We start from the raw sequence: 22,574 nt of genomic DNA on the forward strand, positions 1-22,574 counted from the left end.
TTAATAGACGGTAGTTTCGAACTCTTCGTTTAAAAAAATAGTTTAAAAGACCACGACAACTTTAAATGTTACTTTTAAAGTTTTTTTTGATAATTGTGTATTAAAAAAAGTAAGCGAAAACGCTGCAGTAACATTTTATTATTATTATTGTGAATAACTGAAAACATTTTCCGTCTTTATGTTTGCTTGGCTTGACTTAAATTCATGATTTATGACTGATTTTAGTCTCGCTAAAGAAAAAGCGTTTCCTCATTGCGTTTTGTTTATTTTACGTAGCGACAGAATGAAGTTCTAAGTTACACATTGACCCTTAATGCAGCATCAACCCGGTCGCTCTCAGAAAGGGGCGGAGTCTGGATGGAGCAGACGTGGCAACACGACGTCATCACAACTTGACGGTGGATGACTCCATGGGTGAGCAGAGCTAGCTGGTAAGTGCTGCTATTTTTAAAAGGAATGCTTGTTAACTATTAGCACACGCTGTCAGAGATAAACAAACAGTTGTAGATTGGATGTCCTCCATATTCTCGGTTTATTTAATTCGAGCAGTTCTTTAAATCGATGAAACGTTTTCTTAAATGTTAGCTAAACTTAAAATCTTCACAAGTTCCTGTTTGTGTGAAACAACCTTATGTTAAGTGTTTTTGAGTGAATAAAACGGTATCTGAAGTTTATTTGTGGGACGGGCTCATCTTTCAAGTTGTTCTGTTTATAGATAATTTAATAGAAATGACACGAACTAGTCGCTGATGAACGATCAGCTGTTTTCTTGTTTCACACTCGGAAGCTGTCGCTGGATTTTAAAGATGAAATGTTTTAAATGTTCTCACAGCAGTGCCTCAGCTCATGTGTCAGTCTTTGGGTGGAGAAAACTCTCATTTTACTGCTGTCAGATGAAAGTATGTGGATGTTTGCAGGATTAGGATTATATTAGCCTTCACTTGTTTGTTGTAAAATGCTTTTGTGAATAAGTGTGACCATGACCACTGTGACTTGTTGCTCTCTTATGGGTTTTCTCCTGGTTAAACATGCAAATGTGTTTAATCAATATGGACCACAGCCTGTTTAAATGAAATATCAGTTTGTGATGAAAAGCACAACATGGCTGTTCTTCTAGGTCTGCACTCGTCATCAGTCATTAACGTTACCTTCTCATCAGCTCTATAATCTGTTCAGTTTTGCACACAATCTCACATGGATCCTGTCATTTCTTTCTCAAATTATAGTTCTCAATCTGTGGTGCGACACTTTACTGCAGAAATATTCTGAGCTGAAGTTCGGGCTTCGTCTGAGAAGATGATGGAAGAAAGTGGAATTGAGACGACGCCTCCCGTCAGCCCTACACCTCTGACACAAGCTTCTGCAGCCAGCAGCCCACCAGTCAGTGCCGGTAAGACCTGGACTCTGTGCACAGCAACGCTCTGCTTGGGAAAGGGCTCACTGTTGCAGACGTTTATCCCCCTGAAACTTCATATGAAATGGAGATGCTGGCATAGCAGACTAACCAGGATGTTAAAGCCAAGAAGATGAAGTGCACAATTTACATGCAGTATTGTTGTTGTTATCCAATAATCACTGTAACATTGATCTAAACAAGAAACCTAAAGATTAAAGTCAGGCAGTGATATAAGCATCTTAATTCCAGATTCCTGTTAACACCCAACTGTTTGATTCTTGTAGCTCCCAATGTGAGAATCTTTCACCTCTGTTCTCCAGTTTGCACCTAATTTATTTATTTTTTCTTAAACTTGATCTGAAAGAAACGTTTTTAACTCGCTACACAACCTGGCAACTTTCTGGGTGGAGTTCGCATGTTCTCTCCGTGCTGCGTGGGTTTTCTCCAGGTACTCCTGTTTCCTCCCACAGACCAAAAACATGCATGTTAGGCTGATTGGTAACTCTAAATGGTCCCTAGGTGTGAGTGAGAGAGTGAATGGTTGTTTGTCTCCATGTGTCCTTGTGATGGACTTGTGACCTGTCCAGGGCATTCCCACCCACCCCAATCGCACAGGACCCAGAAAGAAAGAAGCAGGTAAAGAGAATGGATGCATGGATACAGGTGCTAAGTGTAAGTTAGGTGACTGGTAGGCCTGTCACGATAACAAATTTTGCTGGGCGATTAATTGTCTCAGAAATTATCGCGATAAACGATATTGTTTGAAATTTGACAATAATTAGTAATTATTGTCAAATTTAAGAGGAAATGTTTCATTTGTTTTGCATGTAGTACCTTTTTTCAACCACTGGATAGCAGTATAAGACTATTTGAACCGAAGGATGGATAGTGAGGGAGCGAGCAGCGTGTCTCTTTAATAAAAATGGGAGGGAGGCCCCTTGACATGACATGGGCTGTCTCTCTTCAGTTCTCAAAATGGCGGACGCTCGGTGTGGTTTGGGCTCTTTAGCATAGCGTTTTTCACACAAAGCTTTTTAATAAAAATCCGTAAACAAGTTTTCAGCGTCTTTTTGCAGAGAAAACTTTTCACACGAAGGCACAGGTTTCAACCGTGAATTTTGGAGCTTCGACAAGACGGAGGATTTTTGTTTCGCCGAGGTCGGCCTGTGCTTCTCAGCTTAGTAGTAGAAAGAGAGACACGATGAAACGATAAAGCGGATAAATGAAAATGAGGTTGTTAATTTTCATTTATCATGCGATTAATTGATTTATTGTTTATTGCGACAGGTCTAGTGACGGGTATGAAAGGCTGGAAGAACAGTGTTTGTACTGTTTACATCTCTGTGAGAATTACCGCTAGTGTAATGGACATTTACTGGAGTGTGTATGGAGCTTTAATAAACCCTAAAATGTTCATTTCATGGAAGATGTTTGGTCTTGTGGTTTTTGAAAAGCAATAGTTAAGTTTTAGCACAATAACACAGAAGCGGCTTTAAGACTAGGCTTCTCTGCTTTGAAGAGCATTCTCACTAAAAAACTTGTGTGTGTGTGTGTGTGTGTGTTCCAGGTCTGTCGAGTCCTCCGCCCCTGTCAGGCAGCAGCTCCATCACCGTTGCTTCCTCAGTACCCACCCCTGCCCCCTCCATTCCTCCCTTCAGCAGCCCTCTGACCACAATATCTACCTTTCCCTCCCAGTTGCCCCCTGCTTCCACATTTGCCCCACCTTTTACCAGCAGTGCCCCTCTCCCTTTTGCTGCTTTTCACTCACTGCCACCCCAGACCTCTTCCATCAGACCTCCTCCAGCACCTGGTCTGTCGGGCCCTCCTGTAGGCCCACCCATATCCAACTTCTCTTTGAGTGCTGGATATGACATAACACGGGGTCACGCTGGTCGGACACCTCAGACGCCACTGATGCCCACGTTCTCCAGTCCTTCTGTGACTCCAGGTCAGTGCCTCACTCTTAACACAGCAGCTCTCAAACTGTTGGGGGTGCGCCCCTGGAAGGGCCCGCGGCTGTGCCAGAGGTGGCACGACTATGTTCAATGTTTTATTCTTTTCGTTTTTACCCAGGTTACAAGATAAAGCAGTCTGAAACTATTTAAGGGATTATTATATTTATTTGTCTCTTCAACAGAGTGTGCGTTTGGAAAATTGAGAGGTATGTTGTCAATAAAACTGAGGATTTTAATTGAGAATTGCCAAACCGACTTAACTCATCGTGTTTTCAAAAAAGATTCAAAGGAAACGTCCGTCACACATTTATGCTCAAAGTCAACCCAGCTGAAGTGAGTTCTCCTCCTCGCCTCAATGTTCGTTTTGTTTCTAAAAGCTCTCGTCGCTGCAGGTGTTGTGCCGAGAAGTGATTGGGTGCTGCAGGAGTGTGCACAGCCTGCGTCCGTGTGACTCGGTGTTTCTGCTGCTTTAGTTCTGGGGGTCGAACTGAACACTGCTCCGTCGATGTTTAATTGACAACACGCACTCCGAGAGTATTTCATAAAATCTGTTAACTCGGCTCGACTTGCTGTTTGGTTTTCTATGAAACCGACTTACTTTAAAATAACTTGAATGTCTGCTGTTAAAAATCAGCCTGTGTGAATGAACAGCAGAGATTTAGCATGGGTCAAACTTCATATATCAAAAACTGGACTCTTATTTACATTTGTGTTTGTGAGACCTCCTGTTCTGTCGTCCTAAACTGAGTGTTTTCAGTTTTCACATGTTTATTTCCACCGCAGGTGTGGTGACTAACACCATGGTTCAGCAGCCCGTCATGGCAGGACGGTTAGACGCTGGATCTCCAATCACTTTCCCAGAGGAGCAGGAGGATCCTCACGTGTCTGGAGATGTCAACACTGGGGGGAGCTTGTGGGGCTTCTTTAAGGTAACGGCGCCTCCTGTGACAGATGAAGCCGCCATCAGAGACGCAGACGTAAATCAGTGATGCGCTGTGATTCATCGTGATCTGAACAAACACACTGCCGTCAGTGTGATAAATAAGAGTTTGGTGTGTATAAAAAGCTAAGCTCCGCCCCTCATCCCCTGTCTGTGTGTGGTTTCCGTGTCCTCAGGGAGTAGCAGGCAACCCTGTTGTTAAGTCGGTCCTTGATAAAACCAAACACTCTGTGGAGTCCATGATCACTACTCTGGACCCTGGCATGGCTCCGTACATCAGTAAGTTAACCCTCCCCCTCATTACAGCATCACGTGGGAACATGCTCAAACTCCTTTAATGTTTGTCTGTGTGCTCTGTCGTCCAGAGTCTGGAGGGGACATTGATATTGTGGTGACTTCAGACAAGGATGTAAACGTGGAAGCAGTCAGAGACGCCTTCCAGGAAGTGTTTGGGATGGCTATGGTCACTGGAGAGACGGCTCAGTCCAGCATCGCTCCACAGCCTGTGGGCTACGCAGCCGGTGTCAAGGTCAGCTCACCGCCTTGTCCCCAGTTTATATGATGGCTGTCGAAGCCGAGCACCGCTGCTGTATTTTATCTTCCTGTTTCACCAGTTCAGGAGTTTTAATTCCCACTTCTCAGGGCTAAAGAGACAGTTAGCTTTTTTTTTTTTACTGGTAAACTCGTCATCTGAGCAATAATTAAACTGTTCATAAACGTCTGAACTAAAGTTGTCTAATCATAGGCGTGGAATAGATGTCTACATTTATCTGCCATTGGGAAAAAAAAACAAAAACCGATTGGAGCTCTGAAAGTGAACCTAATATTCTGGTGCTCAGCTGCATGTCTCTAAAACCAATGATTTTTCTTAGTTTGTCACTTTGAGCATTCTTAGACCATGTACAGTGTTGTTTAATTGTTTTAATTCTCTGCCACAAAAAGATGTTTAAAGAAATAAAAGTTTCCCATTTGAATGATTTCGTCACTCTGAAGTTCGGTTTCAGTCTGGTGGAGAAATGTGTGTGCGCTCGTGTGTGTGCAGGGAGCTCAGGAGCGGATCGACAGCCTGCGTCGAGCTGCAGTGATCCATGAGAAGCAGCCCGTCGTCTCTTTGGAATATTTCATCGCTGAGCTTTTTCCTGACAAGTAAGAATGGATCCTCTGGGTGACGCACGCTCAGATTTACTTCACATGACTTCGACTTGCATTCATTAAAGACATATTTATTATGGATCTATGCTGTTTTTGCATTTCTTCTGTTGTTCATAATAATAAATGTGTATGTTATTGTTGATGGTAGTGTACACCTTCAACACTAAATGTTGCATGTTTTTTTTTTACATGTGCTTGCCGTTCAAAAAAAAAAAAAAAAGCATGACGTTTTAACATCAGTGGTAAAATCTCAGAATGCTCTTGTCCTCAGATGGTTTGACCTCGGCTGTTTAATCTTGGAGGACCCTTGTCACAACATTCACATTGAGGTCTTCACTCAGGCTACACCTGTCGCCCTAGAATACATCCAGCAGGTAAAAGTACAAACCTCCTGGGCCACATTTTTATACTTGTACTACAGACACAGGGTGTTTAGGATAAATTATTTATCTGTTTATTTTTGTATTATAGATTATACCAGTAGATTATTTTGAAGTGGTTTTGCAAATTTTTCAGGAAAAAAAAAAAATCTATTCCTGGTGTTATCGTGACCGGGTATTCAAAAGTAATTTGTCGACACATACTGTATGTACAAACTGTTTGACCACCTGCAGCTTGAATCGGAACAGAACGTGTTCGCTTCTTGAAGAAGACTCGTACTAAGACTCATAAACATAATGACCAAACAAAAACTGCAGAAGGATTCTCATTTTGATTCAATGCATTTAGGTTCTGCTGTTCATTGAAACTTTAATGCAGCATGCAGGACCGTAGACTCTGGTACTGTCTGCACACCTCTCAGCTCGGTACGGTGCACCGCCGATCTGCTGACATGCAGCACATGCATGAGGAATTTGACCAAGCCAGCTCAAATGTTTGTATTTAGGTTCTGATTACTAATCAGGCAGCCATATCTAGGTTTCTGTAGGAAGAAGATACTTGGCAGCAAGTTCGCCACATTAGATAAACCTTTTGATTTTAACAATAGATGGGAGTTTTTGAATGCACTTTAAAGAAGCAGCACAGGAGCTTCTCTATAAATATGCTGTTCTGAGTGGGATCTATAACTGCTGGTGTGATATTTATGCAAGTGTTCATAAGTTGAACTAAAAACCGGTTGCACAAGCAGCTCTGTTCCCGTCATAAGTTCATAAGACAGCTGATTAACCTAAAGTAGAGCTCCTCCATGTTTCTCGTCCCGTGTATTATTTTCACAGCATTGTTGCAGCCCTCTTTGTTCTGTCTTGAATCACTCCGTTCAGATGCTGCACTGTCTGTTTGGTGTCCGATTACTCCTGTTCAAGCTTCTGACATTATATTTTGGTTTTGGTTTTCTGGCCCAGCACTGGTTTTACAGGATGACAGACCTGTGGTTAAAATATATAACGCTGGGGCTGAATGAGCTCTGGCTTCAAACTAGAACTGGAACACACTTTGCAGAAACTGGATGAGGTTAAAAAGGTGTGCTACAAGTGTTGATTTAGCCTCTACTGTTTCCATGACAACAGACTCCAATATAGGGAATAAGAAGAGCCAGCAGGTAAATGTTGCAATTAATATACAGTAAATGCTACTTTGACACAAAGTGTCTGTTGGTGACCAAGCATGCCTCTTCATGGAAATAGTACTCTGGCCTGTGATGCAGCTGTTTTGGCAGCAAAAAAAAAAAAAAAAAAAGAGTACAGGTGCTGGTCATAAAATTAGATTATCATGAAAAAGTTGATTTTATTTCAGTAATTCTATTCAAAAAGTGAAACTTGTATATTATATTCATTCATTACACACAGACTGACACATTTCAAATGTTTATTTCTTTTAATGTTGATGATTATAACTGACAACTAATGAGAACCCAATATTCAGTATCTCAGAAAATTAGAATATCGTGAAAAGGTTCAATATTGAAGACACCTGGTGCCACATTTTAATCAGTTAATTAACTCAAAACACCTGCAGAGGCATTTAAATGGTCTCAGTCTAGTTCTGTAGCTACACAATCATGGGGAAGACTACTGACTTGACCATTGTCCAAAATACGACCATTGACACGTTGCACAAAAAGAGCAAGACACAAGGTCATTGCTAAAGAGGCTGGCTGTTCAAAGAGCTCTGTGTCCAAGCACATTAATAGAGAGATGAAGGGAAGGAAACAATGTGGTAGAGACAAGTGTACAAGCAGTAGGGATAACTGCACCCTGGAGAGGATTGTGAAACAAAACCCATTCCAAAATGTGGGGGAGATTCACAAAGAGTGAACAGCAGCTGGAGTCAGTGCTTCAAGAACCACCACGCTCAGACATAATGCAAGACATGGGTTTCATCTGTCACATTCCTTGTGACAAGCCACTCTTGAACAAGAGGCAGTGTCAGAAGCATCTCGCCTGGGACTGCTGCTGAGTGGTCCAAAGTTATGTTCTCTGATGAAAGTAAATTTTGCATTTCCTTTGGAAATCACAGTCCCAGAGTCTGAAGGAATAGAGAAGAGGCAAATAATCCATGTTGCTTGAGGTCCAGTGTCAAGTTTCCACAGTCAGTGATGGTTTGGGGTGCCATGTCATCTGCTGGTGTTGGTCCACTGTGTTTTCTGGGGTCCAAGGTCAAAATGGCCGTCTACCAGGAAGTTTTAGAGCACTTCATGCTTCCTGCTGCTGACCAACTTTATGGAGATGCAGATTTCATTCCCAACAGGCGGCTGTGGCTGAATGGTTAGAGCAGTTGTCCTCCAGTGCGAGAGTTGGGGGTTCGAATCCACCAGTAGTCACATGCTGAAGTGTCCCTGGGCAAGACACTGAACCCCTCATAGCCTCTGATGTGTGTCCCATCAGTGTATGAATGTGATCTAAAGCACTGATTAATCTCATTAGAATGATTTGTTCAATTGGCTTTGTAGAGATGTAGAGTGCTGTATGAATGTGTAAATGAGGCACAGATTGTAGTGTAAAGAGCTTTGAGTGTCTTGAAATAAGATAGAAAGGTGCTATATAAGTACAGTCCGTTTACCATTTAACAGGACTTGGCAAGTGCACACAGTGCCAAAGCTACCAGTACCTGGTTTAAGGACCATGGTATACCTGTTCTTAACTGGCCAGCAAGCTTGCCTGACCTTAACCCCATAGAAAATCTATGGGATATTGTGAAGAGGAAGATGTGATACACCAGACCCAACAATTCAGAAGAGCTGAAGGCCACTATCAGAGCAACCTGGGCTCATAACACCTGAGCAGTGACACAGACTGATCGACTCCATGCCACGCTGCATTGCTGCAGTAATCCAGGCAAAAGGAGCAACAACTAAGTATTGATGCTGTACATGCTCATACTTTTATGTTCATACTTTTCAGTTGGCCAACATTTCTCAAAAAAATTTTATTGGTCTTAATAATATTCAAATTTTCTGAGATGCTGAATTTGGGGTTTTCATTAGTTGTCAGTTATAATCATCAACATTAAAATAAATGAACATCTGAAATATATCAGTCTGTGTGTAATGAATGAATATAATATACAAGTTTCACTTTTTGAATGGAATTCCTGAAATAAATCAACTTTTTCATGATATTCTAATTTTATGACCAGCATCTGTATGTACTTGTTAATAAACAGGGAGTAAAAATACTATGAACGTTTTAGTTTTGTGCACACTTTTATTTTTCAGTGAATGATTTATACCGAGACATCTAACGAGGTTGAGTCAGGTCATCTGGATGAATTCTTCTTTGTTGAAACGTTTCATCTTTCATCCAAAAGACGTCTGAGGAGCTGCAACAAACTCAGTCTTCTAAGCAAAGAGAGGAGTGAAGGAAGCCGTCTTTGTGAAGAGAACTTGTCCATCGTTAAACAGGCGGAGGCCTTCGTGTCCAACTACCACCACCTTTTTTGAGTTTGTTGCAGCTCCTCAGACTGAAGAAGTCTTCTGGATAAAAGACGAAATGTTTCAATAAAGAAAAATCGGTCCAGAGAACCTGATTTAACCTGGTTCGACTTATCTACCTGGATTATGGATGCAGCAGGATATTCTGAAACACTTTTCAATCCAAGAAATAAAAAATGTTTTTTTTTTTTTTTTTTACCCATATATATTTTAAATGTTTATATACTGTATGGATTTTTTTTCCCCCCTTCATTCAACCTTTATTTAGACGGGTAAATCCCATTGAGCCTCGAGGACTCATTTAAAAGAGAGACCTGATTTCAACAAAGAATGACGACAGTGGGGGAATATAACTTGTACAGACTGAATGATGTCATTGTGTACTCGTAGCATCATACTGGTTACCAGTTGTCACTCACAGGAGTTGCAGCAGAGGTTGTATCTTTTAAGGAGGCAAAGATGGGTGACAGCTGAGCAGCTCGTCTGTTCAGTTTGTCTCATAGACCTCTGTCTTCAAACCTGCAGGCGCAGTCCCTGACTCCTCCTGACTACAGCCTGCGCTGGTCCGGTCTGGTCGTCACCGTGGGCGAGGTGCTGGAGCGCTGTCTGCCCAACATCAACAGGTCAGACTGGCACCAGTCCGTGACGGGAACGAGCCAGCGCCAGATGATCCAGAGCGCCGCCAAGGTTCTAGCTGGAATCTACAAACGGCAGCTGCCCCCCAGGACTCTGTGAGACTGTTTCCACTTCCTGTCACACGCTGGGAGAAAGTGGAGGCACTTTAGAAGATGAATGACACCGCGGGAGAGCTACGATCTGCATCGCTCCATTCAGGACGCAAATAAAAGCAGCTGTTTTTAAAGATCTTTTTGTTGGTGCCCATAAACGTTTACTGATGTTCCAGTGAGTTTTACTGAATGTTGTCATATCAACCAATCTTCTGTCCTACTCATGAAGTGACCATGTGATCTCCCATCATGTCTATTGATGAGTTTTTATGTTTCTGACTTCTTGTAATAGTAAAGTGTACTGCAGCTGTATTAATTATTTAGTGAGGTGTGTAGAAGGAAAACGTGATTCTGGTGTAATTGGACTGAATGTAGCGTGGATCTTGTTGGGTTTGTGCCGTCTGAGCACCCGTGTCTTCTGGAACACAGAACTTTAGGTTCCACTTTGTACAAGTATGCACAGTGTTGGCCGTTGTTATATAAACTCTGTGTACTGTTTAATGAGATACATGTATCCTCACATCGCTGCCAGTTTCACATTGAAATACAACCCCCAAATGTTAATTTGACTATTTTAGTTAATCTGATGTCCACTTTTCATTTCTGGCTGTAAAAATATTTTAATATCCTTCTGTCATCGGGTAAATTTTCAGAAGAGTGATAATCTGATGTTTTGTTTTTTTAATGCTTTGCAACATATGATTAATGTTATGCTAAATATTTGTAATTATGCGCTGATTGATCTGAACAGAAACCAGTTTAAACGTGCAACATGTGCACGCATTAAATCTGGATTATCCTAAAGCTGTCCCAGCTCACAGACCTTAGTAAGCATGTAAATAATTTTTAAGTCGTTCCGTTTTACAGATCTGGAGGTAAAACTTGGTTTGGTAGTAGCTGAGAGTCATTCACAGCCGAGCACCAACTCGTCTCTTGAGATTTCTCAGGAATTCATGAGATGAGGCATAAAGTTATTTTACTCAAACAGCTATAACTCCATCGCTTCGCAACGTGCAATGATCTTTGTCTAAAACCGACATGAAAGGTGGCGGGTGGTGTGTGTTCCTTCAGGGAATCCTAGGCCTTTAATCTTAGTTTTTCCTGCGTTTATTTTATTTTAAATACATAAGTTTTCCTAATTTTATTGTTTGATGGCTGATTCCTGATTACACAGGTGTTTTTATGATTTTCATCAAATGTGAAGGACCTGAAGACCTTTCCAAATCTCAAATAACTTCTTTTTTTTAATTGGTCTTATTTCGATTGAACTCTTGTTTAGGCATTTAATTCAAAAATACTTTATTAATCCCAGAGGTAAATTAAATGTAACTCATCATTCTGGTTCATTAATGAGTTGTTCTAGATGCTGATAGCTGTGAGCAGGAAGGATCTCTGGTAGCGGATCTGAAGAAGCCTCTGACTGAAGACACTTGTTGTATGACAGTCTGATGAAAAGGATGCTGAGGGTTGTCTATAATGTTCTTCATTTTATCAGAATCAGTTTGTTATCGCCATGTCAATGAACGAGGTTCACAAACTAGGAATTTGCTTCGACATAAGGTGCGAATAGTAATAAAGTAAAATAAAGTAAAAATGACGTAAAAATTAGAACATTACATAAGACCTAAGACCTGTATACACCCACAAATAAAGTAAAATTAAAAACATAACCATATGTACACCCATACAATAGAAAACAATAAAAAAGCTTAGAGAACAGTACAGATGGAGTATTCAGTTATAATACAGATGTAATGTGACCAAAGCAGAAATTATGAGGTAGCATTATGAGTGTTCAGGAGTCCAACAGCAGAGGGGAAGAAACTGTTCTTATGGCAGGAGGTTCTGGTCCGTATGGACCGAAGCCTCCTGCCTGAGGGGAGTGGTTCAAACAGTCCGTGAGCAGGGTCAGCTGTGATCCGACCTGGGGGTCCAGGAGGGGGTTGGTGATGAACTTGAGGTGAGATGAAACCAAGCGTTCAAAGGTTTTCATGACTACAGACGTGAGAGCTACAGGTCTGTAGTCATTTGGTCCTGTGACACGTGGCTTCTTGGGGACAGGGACGATGATGGAGGACTTGAAACAGGCTGGGACGTGGCATGACTCCAGAGAAGAGTTGAAGATCCCTGTGAAGACCGGAGCCAACTCTCCAGCACAATGTCTCAGCGTGGAGGGTGACACAAGGTCTGGGCCTGCAGCCTTATGTGTATTCAGCCTTTTAAAAAGCCTCCTTACTTCATCCTCTTGTACAGAGATAGCAGGGGGTTGTCGGGGGCAGTCCCAAGTGGTTAAACCAGTTGGGCTGGGGGTGGTGTGGAGGATGGAGGAATGTGAGTCCACGACTTCAAAGAGTGAATAGAAGTCGTTCAGATCATTTGCCAGTTTGAGATTGTCTGTAGGATGAGGTGCTCTGGGCTTGTAGTTAGTGTTGTTATGTAGTTATGAAGAATCCTTCTTTGTACAATCCTCTCCAAAGGTTCTAGAGGAGTCCCCAGAACTGAGCCAGCCTTCTTTATGAGCTTGTTGATCTTTTTTAAGTCACTTGCTCTGGTGCTGCTCCCCCAGCAGATGATGGCGCTCTCTACAACAGACTTCTAGAAGATCTGCAGCATCTTGCTGCAAACACTGAAGGACTTCAGCTTCAAGAAGTTCAGTCTGCTCTGTCCCTTCATGTTTAGGCCCTGTTTACACGACGAGGCCTTTTTCCCAGTGAAATTGGATCTTTTCAGTTCAGCCATTCATTGACACGAGAACAGCCCTCGTTCTCAAACTGAAGGTTTCTGAGTCTTATCCTGATGCATGCTCAATAATCCAGGTAGAAAAATCTAAAAAAGTTAAATCTGGTCCTCTGGACATTCAAAAAAACAAAACAAAGCAAATCAACAAAAAAATGTAGAAACGTTTCGTCTCTCATCCGAGAGACTTCCTCAGTCTGAGGTGCTGTATTCAGCTCAGTCTCTTAAATAGCACCGTCTCAGAGTGGATCAACCAGTTTTGCTGCTGACAACCAAAACCAGCTGATCACATGCTCAAGAAGGACCATCAGCATAACAATGGATCATTCCTCAGACTGATGAAGTCTCTCGGATGAGAGACGAAACGTTTCTACATTTTTTTGTTGATTTGCTTTGTTTTGTTTTTTTGAATGTCCAGAGGACCAGATTTAACTTTTTTAGAGGTTTCTGAGTCTTGTTCTCAGAGTGGATTTTCGAGGAGCCCCTGGTAGAGGGGTCAAAAGTGTGAAGTCACACGTGCGCTACAAGCGGCTGCAGGCAAAAGTTTCTCTGCACTAAGGACATCCTGATGCACTCTCAGTAATCCAGGTAGATAAATCCAAGTCATGGACCAGTCTTTAATGTATTTTGGGGTTTAAAAGCCACTGGGACGTTGTGTTTAGAAAATAAATATGCTTCTCTAAAACTCCTGCAACGTATGGAATGACCACTGGTCTGGGTTCCTCCTTTCTGCCTGATGGTAGGCTGGAGTCCTGTTTGTGTTTCTTCTCTGTTTTCAGGAAGGCCCAGTTAGGATATCCACATTTTACTGATCACATCAACTCTGTGGATAAATCCAGTTCACACAAGAAGATGTAAAAAATGGCAAGTTGGCTTTCTTGGACTGTGAGGTCTCAGTCTCTGATAGAGGACATTTGCAAACTGAGGTGTACCGCAAACCCACCCACACAGACCAGTATTTGCAGTTTGAGTCCCATCACCCTTTGGAGCACAAGTTAGGAGTCATCAGGACTCTGTACCACAGAGCAGACAGCGTCCCCACTAGCTCAGGAGCCAGGCAGAAGGAGAAATCCCACACAAGACAGGCTCTAGAGCAATGTGGATATCCTAACTGGGCCTTCCTGAAAGCAGAGAAGAAACCTAAACAGGACTCCAGTCAGCCAACAGGTGAAAAGGAGGAACCCAGACCAGTGGTCATTCTGTATGTCGCAGCAGATTAAAACACATTATTGCAGGAGTGTGTACATTGTTAAACCTGCAACCTGAGAGTGAAGAGTTCTATCAGGAAAGTATGGACCACAAGACCTGTAATATAAAATGGAGTTGTTGAGGGCATTGTTTTGCAAGTCAAAAGTCAAATGTTCTTTATTTGTCATTCGCACCACATGTGGTACATGTGGTGGAACTAAACTGTACACAGGGGTCCAGTTACATCCAACAGAAGTATTAAAATGTAAAAGAAAAACAGTAATAAGATCCAAGATATGAACTAAGAAATACGATAAACTAAGAAATGCGCTAAGCACTAATAGTACAAAAACAATACACTGCACAACAGCAGTATGAACACAGTGACCAGAGGAGTACGAATGAACACAGCAGCATGAGATCAGCAGCATGAGATCAGCATCACATACCAACAATCAAGTGGCATTGCAGTGATTATCCTGGTTGGATATGAGTTCATGAGTCTTAACAGCATCAGGGTAGAAGCTGTTCCTCAGTCTAGTAGTTATACACTTAATGCTCCTCAACCTCCTTCCTGATGGGAGTGGGGCAAAAAGTGTTTGTGCTGGGTGAGTGGGGTCCTTCATGAAACAGGTGGCTCTCTTCCTGCATCTGGAGGTGTAAATGTCTGTGATGGTGGGGAGGCTGACTCCAACAGTCTTCTGTGCAGCCTTCACCACCCTCTGCAAAGCTTTTCTTTCTGCAGCTGTGCAGCCTCCATGCCACACGTTGATGCTGGAGCACAGGATGCTCTCCACTGCACACCTGTAGAAGGAGGTGAGGACTGAGCTTCTCAGACCAGCTCGTCTCAACCGTCTGAGGAAGTAGAGTCTCTGATGAGCTTTCTTCATCAGGCTGGTGGTGTTGTTGCTCCAGCTGAGTTTGTCATTCAGGTGTACACCCAAGTACTTGTAGCTGGAGACCACTCCCACCGCAGATCCTCCTATGTTCGGAGGGAGTGGGGGGTTTGTTCCTTCTGAAGTCCATGACCATCTCCTTCGTTTTGTAGTATGACATATTTACATTGTTGTGAAGGTTGTTCTTCCTGCACCAGCTCTCCATGTGTTCCACCTCCTGCCTTTAGCTGGACTCATCGTTGTTTGTGATGCATCCAGCTGTTAAATTTTAAATTATATTCTGGATCATATGAAGCTTCTTATGTTTTCAGTCTGTTTTTATTGTAAGAAAAGCTCTCTGCTCATAAAACTGCTGTTCCATCGATCCCTCTGCTCTTGATCAGGTGTGTGTGCGTGCGTGCGTGCGTGCGTGCGTGCGTGCGTGCGTGTGTGTATGTGTGTATGTGTGAGTGAGAGAGAGACTGGCTGCAGGGAGGCCGTGTTACGTGATGAAGCAGAGCCTCCTCCTCCTCCTCCTCCTCCTAGTGGAGTCAGTAAGCCTCTCTCTAAGCTGGGAGGCTGCAGAGCCTTCAGCTCGGGATGCCATCCTGACAGAGAGGAGTCTTCTATCAAACCTCTCATTTCGTTGTCCGTCTGTCCGTCTATCTCTCTGTCTGTCTGTCTGTCTGTCTGTCAGCATATGCTGTCGACAGTGAGGTAGAAATGGACCAAATCCTTTGGTCCTCTCTGTAACTCTGGAGATGGATTCAACACAAGCAGATGAAGGTATGTCTCTCTTTGCTGTGTTCTTAACATGGTGTGTGTGCATGTGCATGCATTAGACATGCCTGCAGCAGCCAGATGTGAAGGCTGCACTTGTTGAGCAGTTGTGGACCTTTACCTGTCAGTTCTGCCATCATGTGAGATGGAACATCTGCTTCAGGCTGGTGTCTGCGTCCTCTCCAGGTCCCTCCCTGCTGCCAGCTGAATGCAGCAGCGTGGAAACACTCACCAGGACCTCCTACATTCATAATACATAAACAAGCCTTGAACTCATTGCGTTATCAATGTTTGAACAGAAGCAGAGGAAACAGCTGAGCAAGGACTGGTCGGAGAGGCTGTGTGCACCATGGAGGTTAACTTGTTACATGCTCACCACGTGCATGTGAAAAATAACATCATGTGCTTCTGCTAATTAATTTAGAAGAACCTTCAACAGAGTCCGTTTTAGGTACTGGATGTGCAGATGTTTGTCTGTCTGCAGCACAGGGCTGGCCCAAGGTTGTGTGGGGCCCTGAGCAGAATTTTACTTAACAAGCTATGAGTAATCACTAACATATTCTGAGGGGTGCACATTTTGCAAGACCTTTGCTTAAAACTGTACTGTTAGTGAACCTTGACTGTTAGCAAAATATCGTCAGGTTGCAACTTGCATGAAATGTGATCCAGCTCAGACACAAGAAGCAGATATCATCCATCCATCCATTATCTTTTACCCGCTTCTTCCATTTTGGGTCAAGGGGGTCGCTGGTGCCCATGTCCTGCAATCCAGTGCCAGGGGTGGGGTACTCCCTGGACAGGTCTCTAGTCCATCACAGGGACACATAGAGACAAACGAGACAAACAACCATTCACTCACTCACACCTAGGGACAATTTAGAGTTACCAATCTGCCTAACATGCATGTTTTTGGTCTGTGGGAGGAAACTGGAATACCTGGAGTAAACCTATGCATGCACGGAGAGAACATGCAAACTCCACCCAGAAAAGCCTCTGGACCGGGATTTGAACCAGGGACCTGCTCGCTGAGAGGCAGCAGCTCTACCAGTTGCACCACCGTGCTGCCCAAGCAGATATCAATACGACTCATTTATCACTTTGGTCACAACTAATGTAGAATAAATGTGTAAATAATTTGTTCAGACACTCTTGGGGGCCCCCTGTTGGACTGGGGGGTCCCTGTTGGACTGGGGGGCCCCTGTTGGACTGGGGGGTCCTTGTTGGACTGGGGGGCACTGAGCAGTCAGTTGGGTTGATAAGCTTTGAGCAGGCTGTGTGTGGACAAATAATAATGTTGACAAATTGTACATGGATACAAAACTAAACCACAATTTTAGTAAAACAAATAATAAAACAAAATGAAGAAGTTTCTCCAAAACCATGTGCAACAATTTTCAAATCTGTTTGTGTTTATTTAAATGCAGGTTTAGTTTTTTTTTTTTTTATAATTTCCTGGCAGCATCTGTTCAATGAAACATTCAGTGGTTTTAGAGCACATTTAAAAGTCCCTTTAAAAAGCTTTGTGTGTTGCTGTGGAGCTAATTTTAGCTGGAGAGAAGCAGGACCTGTGAAGGACACACGTTTTGTGATCCTTCAGGGGATCCAGGCCCTTATTTAGGACGCAGCCAGAGGAGGATGGGTAGGAAGGAGAGTCGGAGACAAACGAGACAGAATCTGATTCACCCCACAGAACTGAGAGGTCAAATTAAACAATACAAAGTCTGAAGTCAACCGTCATTTTGATTAATTGTGTTTCAGCTGTCATCTACAATCTGACTGTATGATTCTTCATTGCTGCTCCTGAGCTCATTTGAATAATTTAGAGTTACTTAAACATGTACTTTACTTATATGACGGACAAAAAACTGAACTAATGCCTACATATATTACCTGTTTATGTTTATGAATATGGCCCTCTGCAGCAACTTTTATCCACTGATGAGCACCAGATCATTCAGCTGATCATTTATTAGAGCTAACATTTTATTTTAACACAAACAAAAGCTAAGCCAGTGGCTGTTATGATCTAGTCTCACTTTTCTCAGACCTGTCTAAAACGTTTGACACTGTGGATCATAACATCTTGTGTCATAAGCTCTCAGAAATCGGTTTCTCGGTTCACACCATAGGTTGGTTCTCTAAGTATCTTTCAGATTGGGGGCAATATGTTCAACTTATTGGTATTTCCTCCAGTTATTTAATAGTCAACAGTGGTGTACCACAAGGTTTAGTCTTAGGACACATCCTCTTTACAATCTGCATAGGTAATGTAGGTCAGAGCATCACTGATGCATCCTTACATTTCTATGCTGATGATAAGCTGGAGAACCTCTGCAACTGTTTTAGCTCGACAATAAACTAATGTGTCGTCAGCATAAAAATGTAAGGATGCATCAGTGATGCTCTGACCGATGCCCTGAGCCTTGTGGTACACCATTGTTAACAGTTAGATAGCTGGAAGAAGTACCATTATGTTGAACACATTGCCACATTGGTATACACTTATAACTATGCGTTCAAGGATAAACTAGCTGTAGGAAAGCAATCTGCTCAAAATGTTTTTATCTGGGTGAAAAGCCCCTTTGAGAACACACTGAACATCTGTGTTTTGGTCTGACGTCTCTTTCCAGACAATGCTGTCCATCGTAGGGGACCGGGCCTGGTTTCTGTGACGAGGATGCCCCAATACCTCCTCCTCTGGAGACTGCATAACCACCGTCCCGCCCCTGTGGCACTCCTGTGGTCCTGGAAGATGGAGGGAGAACCCTTCACCTCAGCTCTCTCCTCTCTGCTGTACTCATCTGGGGGACACTTTGTGGCCCTCTCCTCCGCCTCCTTGTCCTCCTCCTCTTCATCTTCTGATTCTGCTGTCACTGTCATGTCCCTGGAGCAGAAGACAACTTTCGCCCTCGTTATTCTCCTCTTCATATTCCTTCTCATCCTCATCGTACGATGCTTCCGTATCCTGCTGGACCCGTACCGGAGCATGCCAACCTCCACCTGGGCAGACGGTCTGGATGGTCTTGAGAAGGGCCAGTTCGACTACACTCTGGCCTAGAGTTTTGTATTAAATATGCACATCCCAGAACACAAGTCTTAACATAAACGCACACTCACCAGTGTTGGTATCCTGTTTGTCTTGACTTTACGGTGCCTGTGAGAAGCACAAACACTTTTTACACTTCCCTTTTAATGTGCACAATCTATTGTGTTTTTAATGACACAAAGCTGAATGTAGCTGGAATTTGCTCACAGTTTGCTCCAGATGGATAAAAATATATTTTTTTGTAGTATTGCAGCTGATTGTGAGCGTGCTTAGCAAAGTAAGTACTTTCAAATAGGAAATCGGGCTGATGTGGAAAAATGCTGCATCGTAAAACTACAAAAGCAGTTGAAATCCAAGTTACAACACAGCTGATCTCACGCCAAAAACAATGTCCGCACTGTCATCATACATGAGGAATTTTCAAAATTGACAATTTTTTGTTAGTTTATTGAAATGGTTTTTGTCTTTTTTTTTTAATACGCTAATTAATTGTAATGATGAAATCAGTGTAAGGGCACACAGTTCTCAAAATGTTCTTTTGTCCAGCAGGTTTTCCTACATTTTAGTGGTTTTTTTTTCTTTCTGCTGTCATTAAAGCGAGGCAAACTGATATATTTTATTGTGAGAGCTCCTGCACATATTTGCCTTGAGCCACTCCTTTGTCAAACTAAACTAGAATCAGTGAGGGTGTGAAGTGTGACTCACTCTCACAGATAAGATCTTCAAGAGATTTGGTCAGAGCTGTCTTTGTGCAGTGTATAAACTCAGTTTGGTGGTTTAAGCTGCTAAATGCTTAAAGTTTAAGATTCGTTCAAAGATAAACTTTATATTAGTGTTGATTTTGAAATAGGAAACTATACACTCTCTTTAGAGTACACTGGCTGGTGTGAATCTGTACTAAGCCACACACACACACAAAAAAAGATTATCAAAAAGTAATTTAAGAGTTGTTTTAGTTTGAGATTCATGCTGGTTCAAACTCACCGTCACTTCTTATCATCTAATTTATTGGTAATCCAAAGGAAGTCCTAATGGACTTATTTTAACGAGCACTTTTCTAGTAAAACAGTTCAGCAGGAGAAGAAGAGGGTTTCATGTTGTCAGGGTATTATTAGTTAAGATTACTTTTAACATCTTGTGCTTTTTTGAAGTTCAAATGAGAACACATTTTCCCAATTTATATAAAGTTGATTTAAATGCTATTAATGTTTACATTTTGAAGAACATGGCCGATAAAGCTAAATATTTCAAAAAAGTAAAAATTACACTGAGGGTTACATTTCTGCCTGGTTTGAGTACAAATTAACAGTTTCAACCATCATCAACTTAAAGCATACATGCAGTGTATAAACATGCAACCAGCAAATTACAATGAATGTGCAACTGTCAGTAGAATTAACCCTCTTTGCTAAACACTGCAGGTCCCATTTTATTTTGCCAAAACATGGATGACTGAAGGTGTGCTGTGGTGTCTGACACACATGGCATGTTAGTAGCATCCGTTTTCTGCCGTTGGTTTAGGGTCTCCTTGGATCAAACTTGTGGAAATGAATTTGTTGAATGACTGAACCAACTGGAGCCTTTGGGGTTAAAAAATAAAGTTGGTGTTTTGGGCTTTTTTAATTTATTTTTTGGTCTTTCCTGAACAGTAGTTGTGGTGTGGCAATGTTCCGTTCTATTGGAGTGGATTTCTGTCTCAGGAGCATGGCCTTTTCCTGCAACAATCAATCAACCAATCAATATACTTTATTGATCCCCAAGGGAAATTTCATTTCAGTACATCCTGTCCAAGAAACAACAGGCATGGGGAGAGGAGGTGTCTGAGGCTGCAGCCACAGAGAGCAGTGTCAGCTTTTTCATTAGATAAGGAAAGTGAAAACATGAGGAAAGGGAAGGTATAAAAAAATCAAATCACACTGTGTCCTTGACACAAGGGACACAGTGTAAGGTAGCACAAAAATGACCTCAGCACAAATAAAAGCAACATAAATAGACATTACATAAAGACATAATGAGGAGGCCGACAAAGGCAGAGAGTTGTCTGTAGACACTGCCAGATAGTACCATAGTCCTGATAAGAGACGGTGCAGTGTCTATCAGTCGGCTCAGCTCTGACACAGGTCCACAGATGTCTGGGAGCAGAGCCTCTTGTTCACATAACATCCAGGAGTTTGAGATAGTTGTCCAATTCAAGGCCAAGCAAGGGAGCCAGATTCAGATAACAACAGTTATTTTGGGTCAAGCCAATTTTGCTTGATTTATTTCTGTCTGCCTTCATAGTTCAGTTCTGCTGGCACATCTCAATTTCGACTTCAAACAGCCAAATTTTGTGGTCAGCACCGCCGTGCTGAGCTTGTAGCTTCTCCAAGGTTGATTCCTTCCTGCCAGCGAGTTTCAGGAGCTGCAAGTGGCCTGCGATTCTCAGATATCGCATCCAGCTTACGACTCAGCTCACACAGCAGCTGAGTCTGAGTGCTTATTGCTCGGCACATACCTTCACACAAACTGGGCAGCCTTACAATGGTCAGAACAGTTGCAGACGATTTTTGCATTTGTCGATGTGCCAGGTAACTGCCAACTCCAAAAAGCAGAGATCCTGTTATCATAAATGCAATTATGTATGCATCTTCTACATCCTCAGCCAACAATACTGACAGATACACGACCTTCCACTGCCTCCAGAAATATGTTGTGTATCCAACTGCAAGTGTACCGTCAGGGCAAGACAGCTCTACTTTGCCTGTCTTCTCATTGAGAAAATGTTATCAGTTGCGTTGAGAGACCAATGAATGTAACAATGAATGTATCACATATTGTAACAAACATACAGATGCTGTGATAGTTGTCATATATCCTGGGAGGCTTAATGCCCCTGTGGGTAATGATGTAGTTCCCTGGGAAAATATTACTGGGAAGAGCAGCCTCCCTGATCTGAATCTGAGTGATGTTTTGGTACTAAACTTGTTTGGTATGGGTTGTCCATATTGGGCGCCATGTTTCATTATAGGGTGGTCTGTACTTGATACCATGTAACCTTGTGCAAATGATAGTTGACCTGCAGCCCTATGTCATGTACGTGTGTGAGTGAAGATAGGAGCAGAGCTGTCAACTGATCACCACCTGGTGGACATTTTAGAGCAGGGGAGACTGATCTGCTAAACACAAATGAGTAGTTCATGAACTGGGAGGCTGCTGTCCATGAGATTTTCAACTCATGCATTGTGGTGCATTTTTCAAGTTTCCTATGGAAGGTTGAGGGCATGAAAACTCAATAGGTCATGTATAAGTTCTCCCCTGCAGATTTTACTTGTGGCTAGATAGCTGCCAGAGGACTTGTTGATGGACAACAATATCGGATTAAACAAGAGCTGTCTTCACAGTCATCACACAAATGCAAACTTATTTCCAATGAGGGTAGACTCCTTTAGGGCTGTTCCTTCTCACTGATCCTATGTAAGATGATGATAAACAGGATCTCAATGTGTTGTCATGATGATGAGGGTGTCTGGTTCAAAAATCTCTGGGTCTGATCTATGTCTTTTGCAGATAATCTGGTATCAGATGATGGGACGTCTTCAAGTCATAAACTTCAGTACGCACTGCAGTGTTTAGCTTAGTGGGAAGCAGCCAGGATGAGAGTTGGTTCCTCTAAGTCTGAGGCCATGGTTCAGACCTAGAGTAGCTAAAAAGTGTGGAATGCACCCTCAGTTTGAATAGAGAGTTAAAGTATTTTGGTGTACTATTGGTAAGTCATAACGGGATCAAGTGAGGGATTGATTTATGATTTTTGATTTTTTGAACCTTTGCTTACAGCAATGAGGGCATTGCTCCTGTCTGTGGTAGTAAAGAAAGAACTGGATCAAAAAGCTATGCTCCAGATTCATTGGTCCAGTACAACCTTTACCTT

At 42.4% G+C, this 22,574-nt stretch overlaps 2 protein-coding genes across 2 annotated transcripts; both read left to right on the forward strand.

Moving 5' to 3' along the window:
• Window positions 1–364: 364 nt before the first annotated feature.
• prrc1 (proline-rich coiled-coil 1) lies at window positions 365–10,787 on the forward strand. The gene is made up of 9 exons (XM_037692550.1): window positions 365–431; window positions 1,227–1,390; window positions 2,964–3,344; window positions 4,135–4,280; window positions 4,468–4,570; window positions 4,657–4,820; window positions 5,334–5,437; window positions 5,715–5,817; window positions 9,840–10,787. The coding sequence occupies exons 2-9, from the start codon at window positions 1,297–1,299 to the stop codon at window positions 10,047–10,049; spliced, it is 1,305 nt and encodes a 434-aa protein (XP_037548478.1). The 5' UTR covers window positions 365–431; window positions 1,227–1,296; the 3' UTR covers window positions 10,050–10,787.
• A 7,586-nt stretch (window positions 10,788–18,373) lies between these two features.
• Window positions 18,374–18,698, forward strand: LOC119425088 (cortexin-3). The gene has a single exon (XM_037692612.1). It carries the CDS (start codon window positions 18,374–18,376, stop codon window positions 18,677–18,679), a length of 306 nt encoding a protein of 101 aa, XP_037548540.1. The 3' UTR covers window positions 18,680–18,698.
• The last annotated feature ends 3,876 nt before the right edge of the window (window positions 18,699–22,574 follow it).

The sequence above is a fragment of the Nematolebias whitei genome, chromosome 18 (genome assembly GCF_014905685.2).
Source record: "Nematolebias whitei isolate Nwh7 chromosome 18, NemWhi1, whole genome shotgun sequence".
Classification (NCBI taxonomy): domain Eukaryota; kingdom Metazoa; phylum Chordata; class Actinopteri; order Cyprinodontiformes; family Rivulidae; genus Nematolebias; species Nematolebias whitei.

Excerpts from the sequence above, each read along its gene's own strand:
- prrc1 (XM_037692550.1), top strand. The coding sequence starts at position 1,297 with ATGATGGAAGAAAGTGGAATTGAGACGACGCCTCCCGTCAGCCCTACA. Across the intron at positions 1,391-2,963 it reads CAGCCCACCAGTCAGTGCCG|GTCTGTCGAGTCCTCCGCCC; the intron begins GTAAGACCTGGA and ends TGTGTGTTCCAG. Across the intron at positions 3,345-4,134 it reads CAGTCCTTCTGTGACTCCAG|GTGTGGTGACTAACACCATG; the intron begins GTCAGTGCCTCA and ends TTTCCACCGCAG.
- LOC119425088 (XM_037692612.1), top strand. The coding sequence starts at position 18,374 with ATGGAGGGAGAACCCTTCACCTCAGCTCTCTCCTCTCTGCTGTACTCA.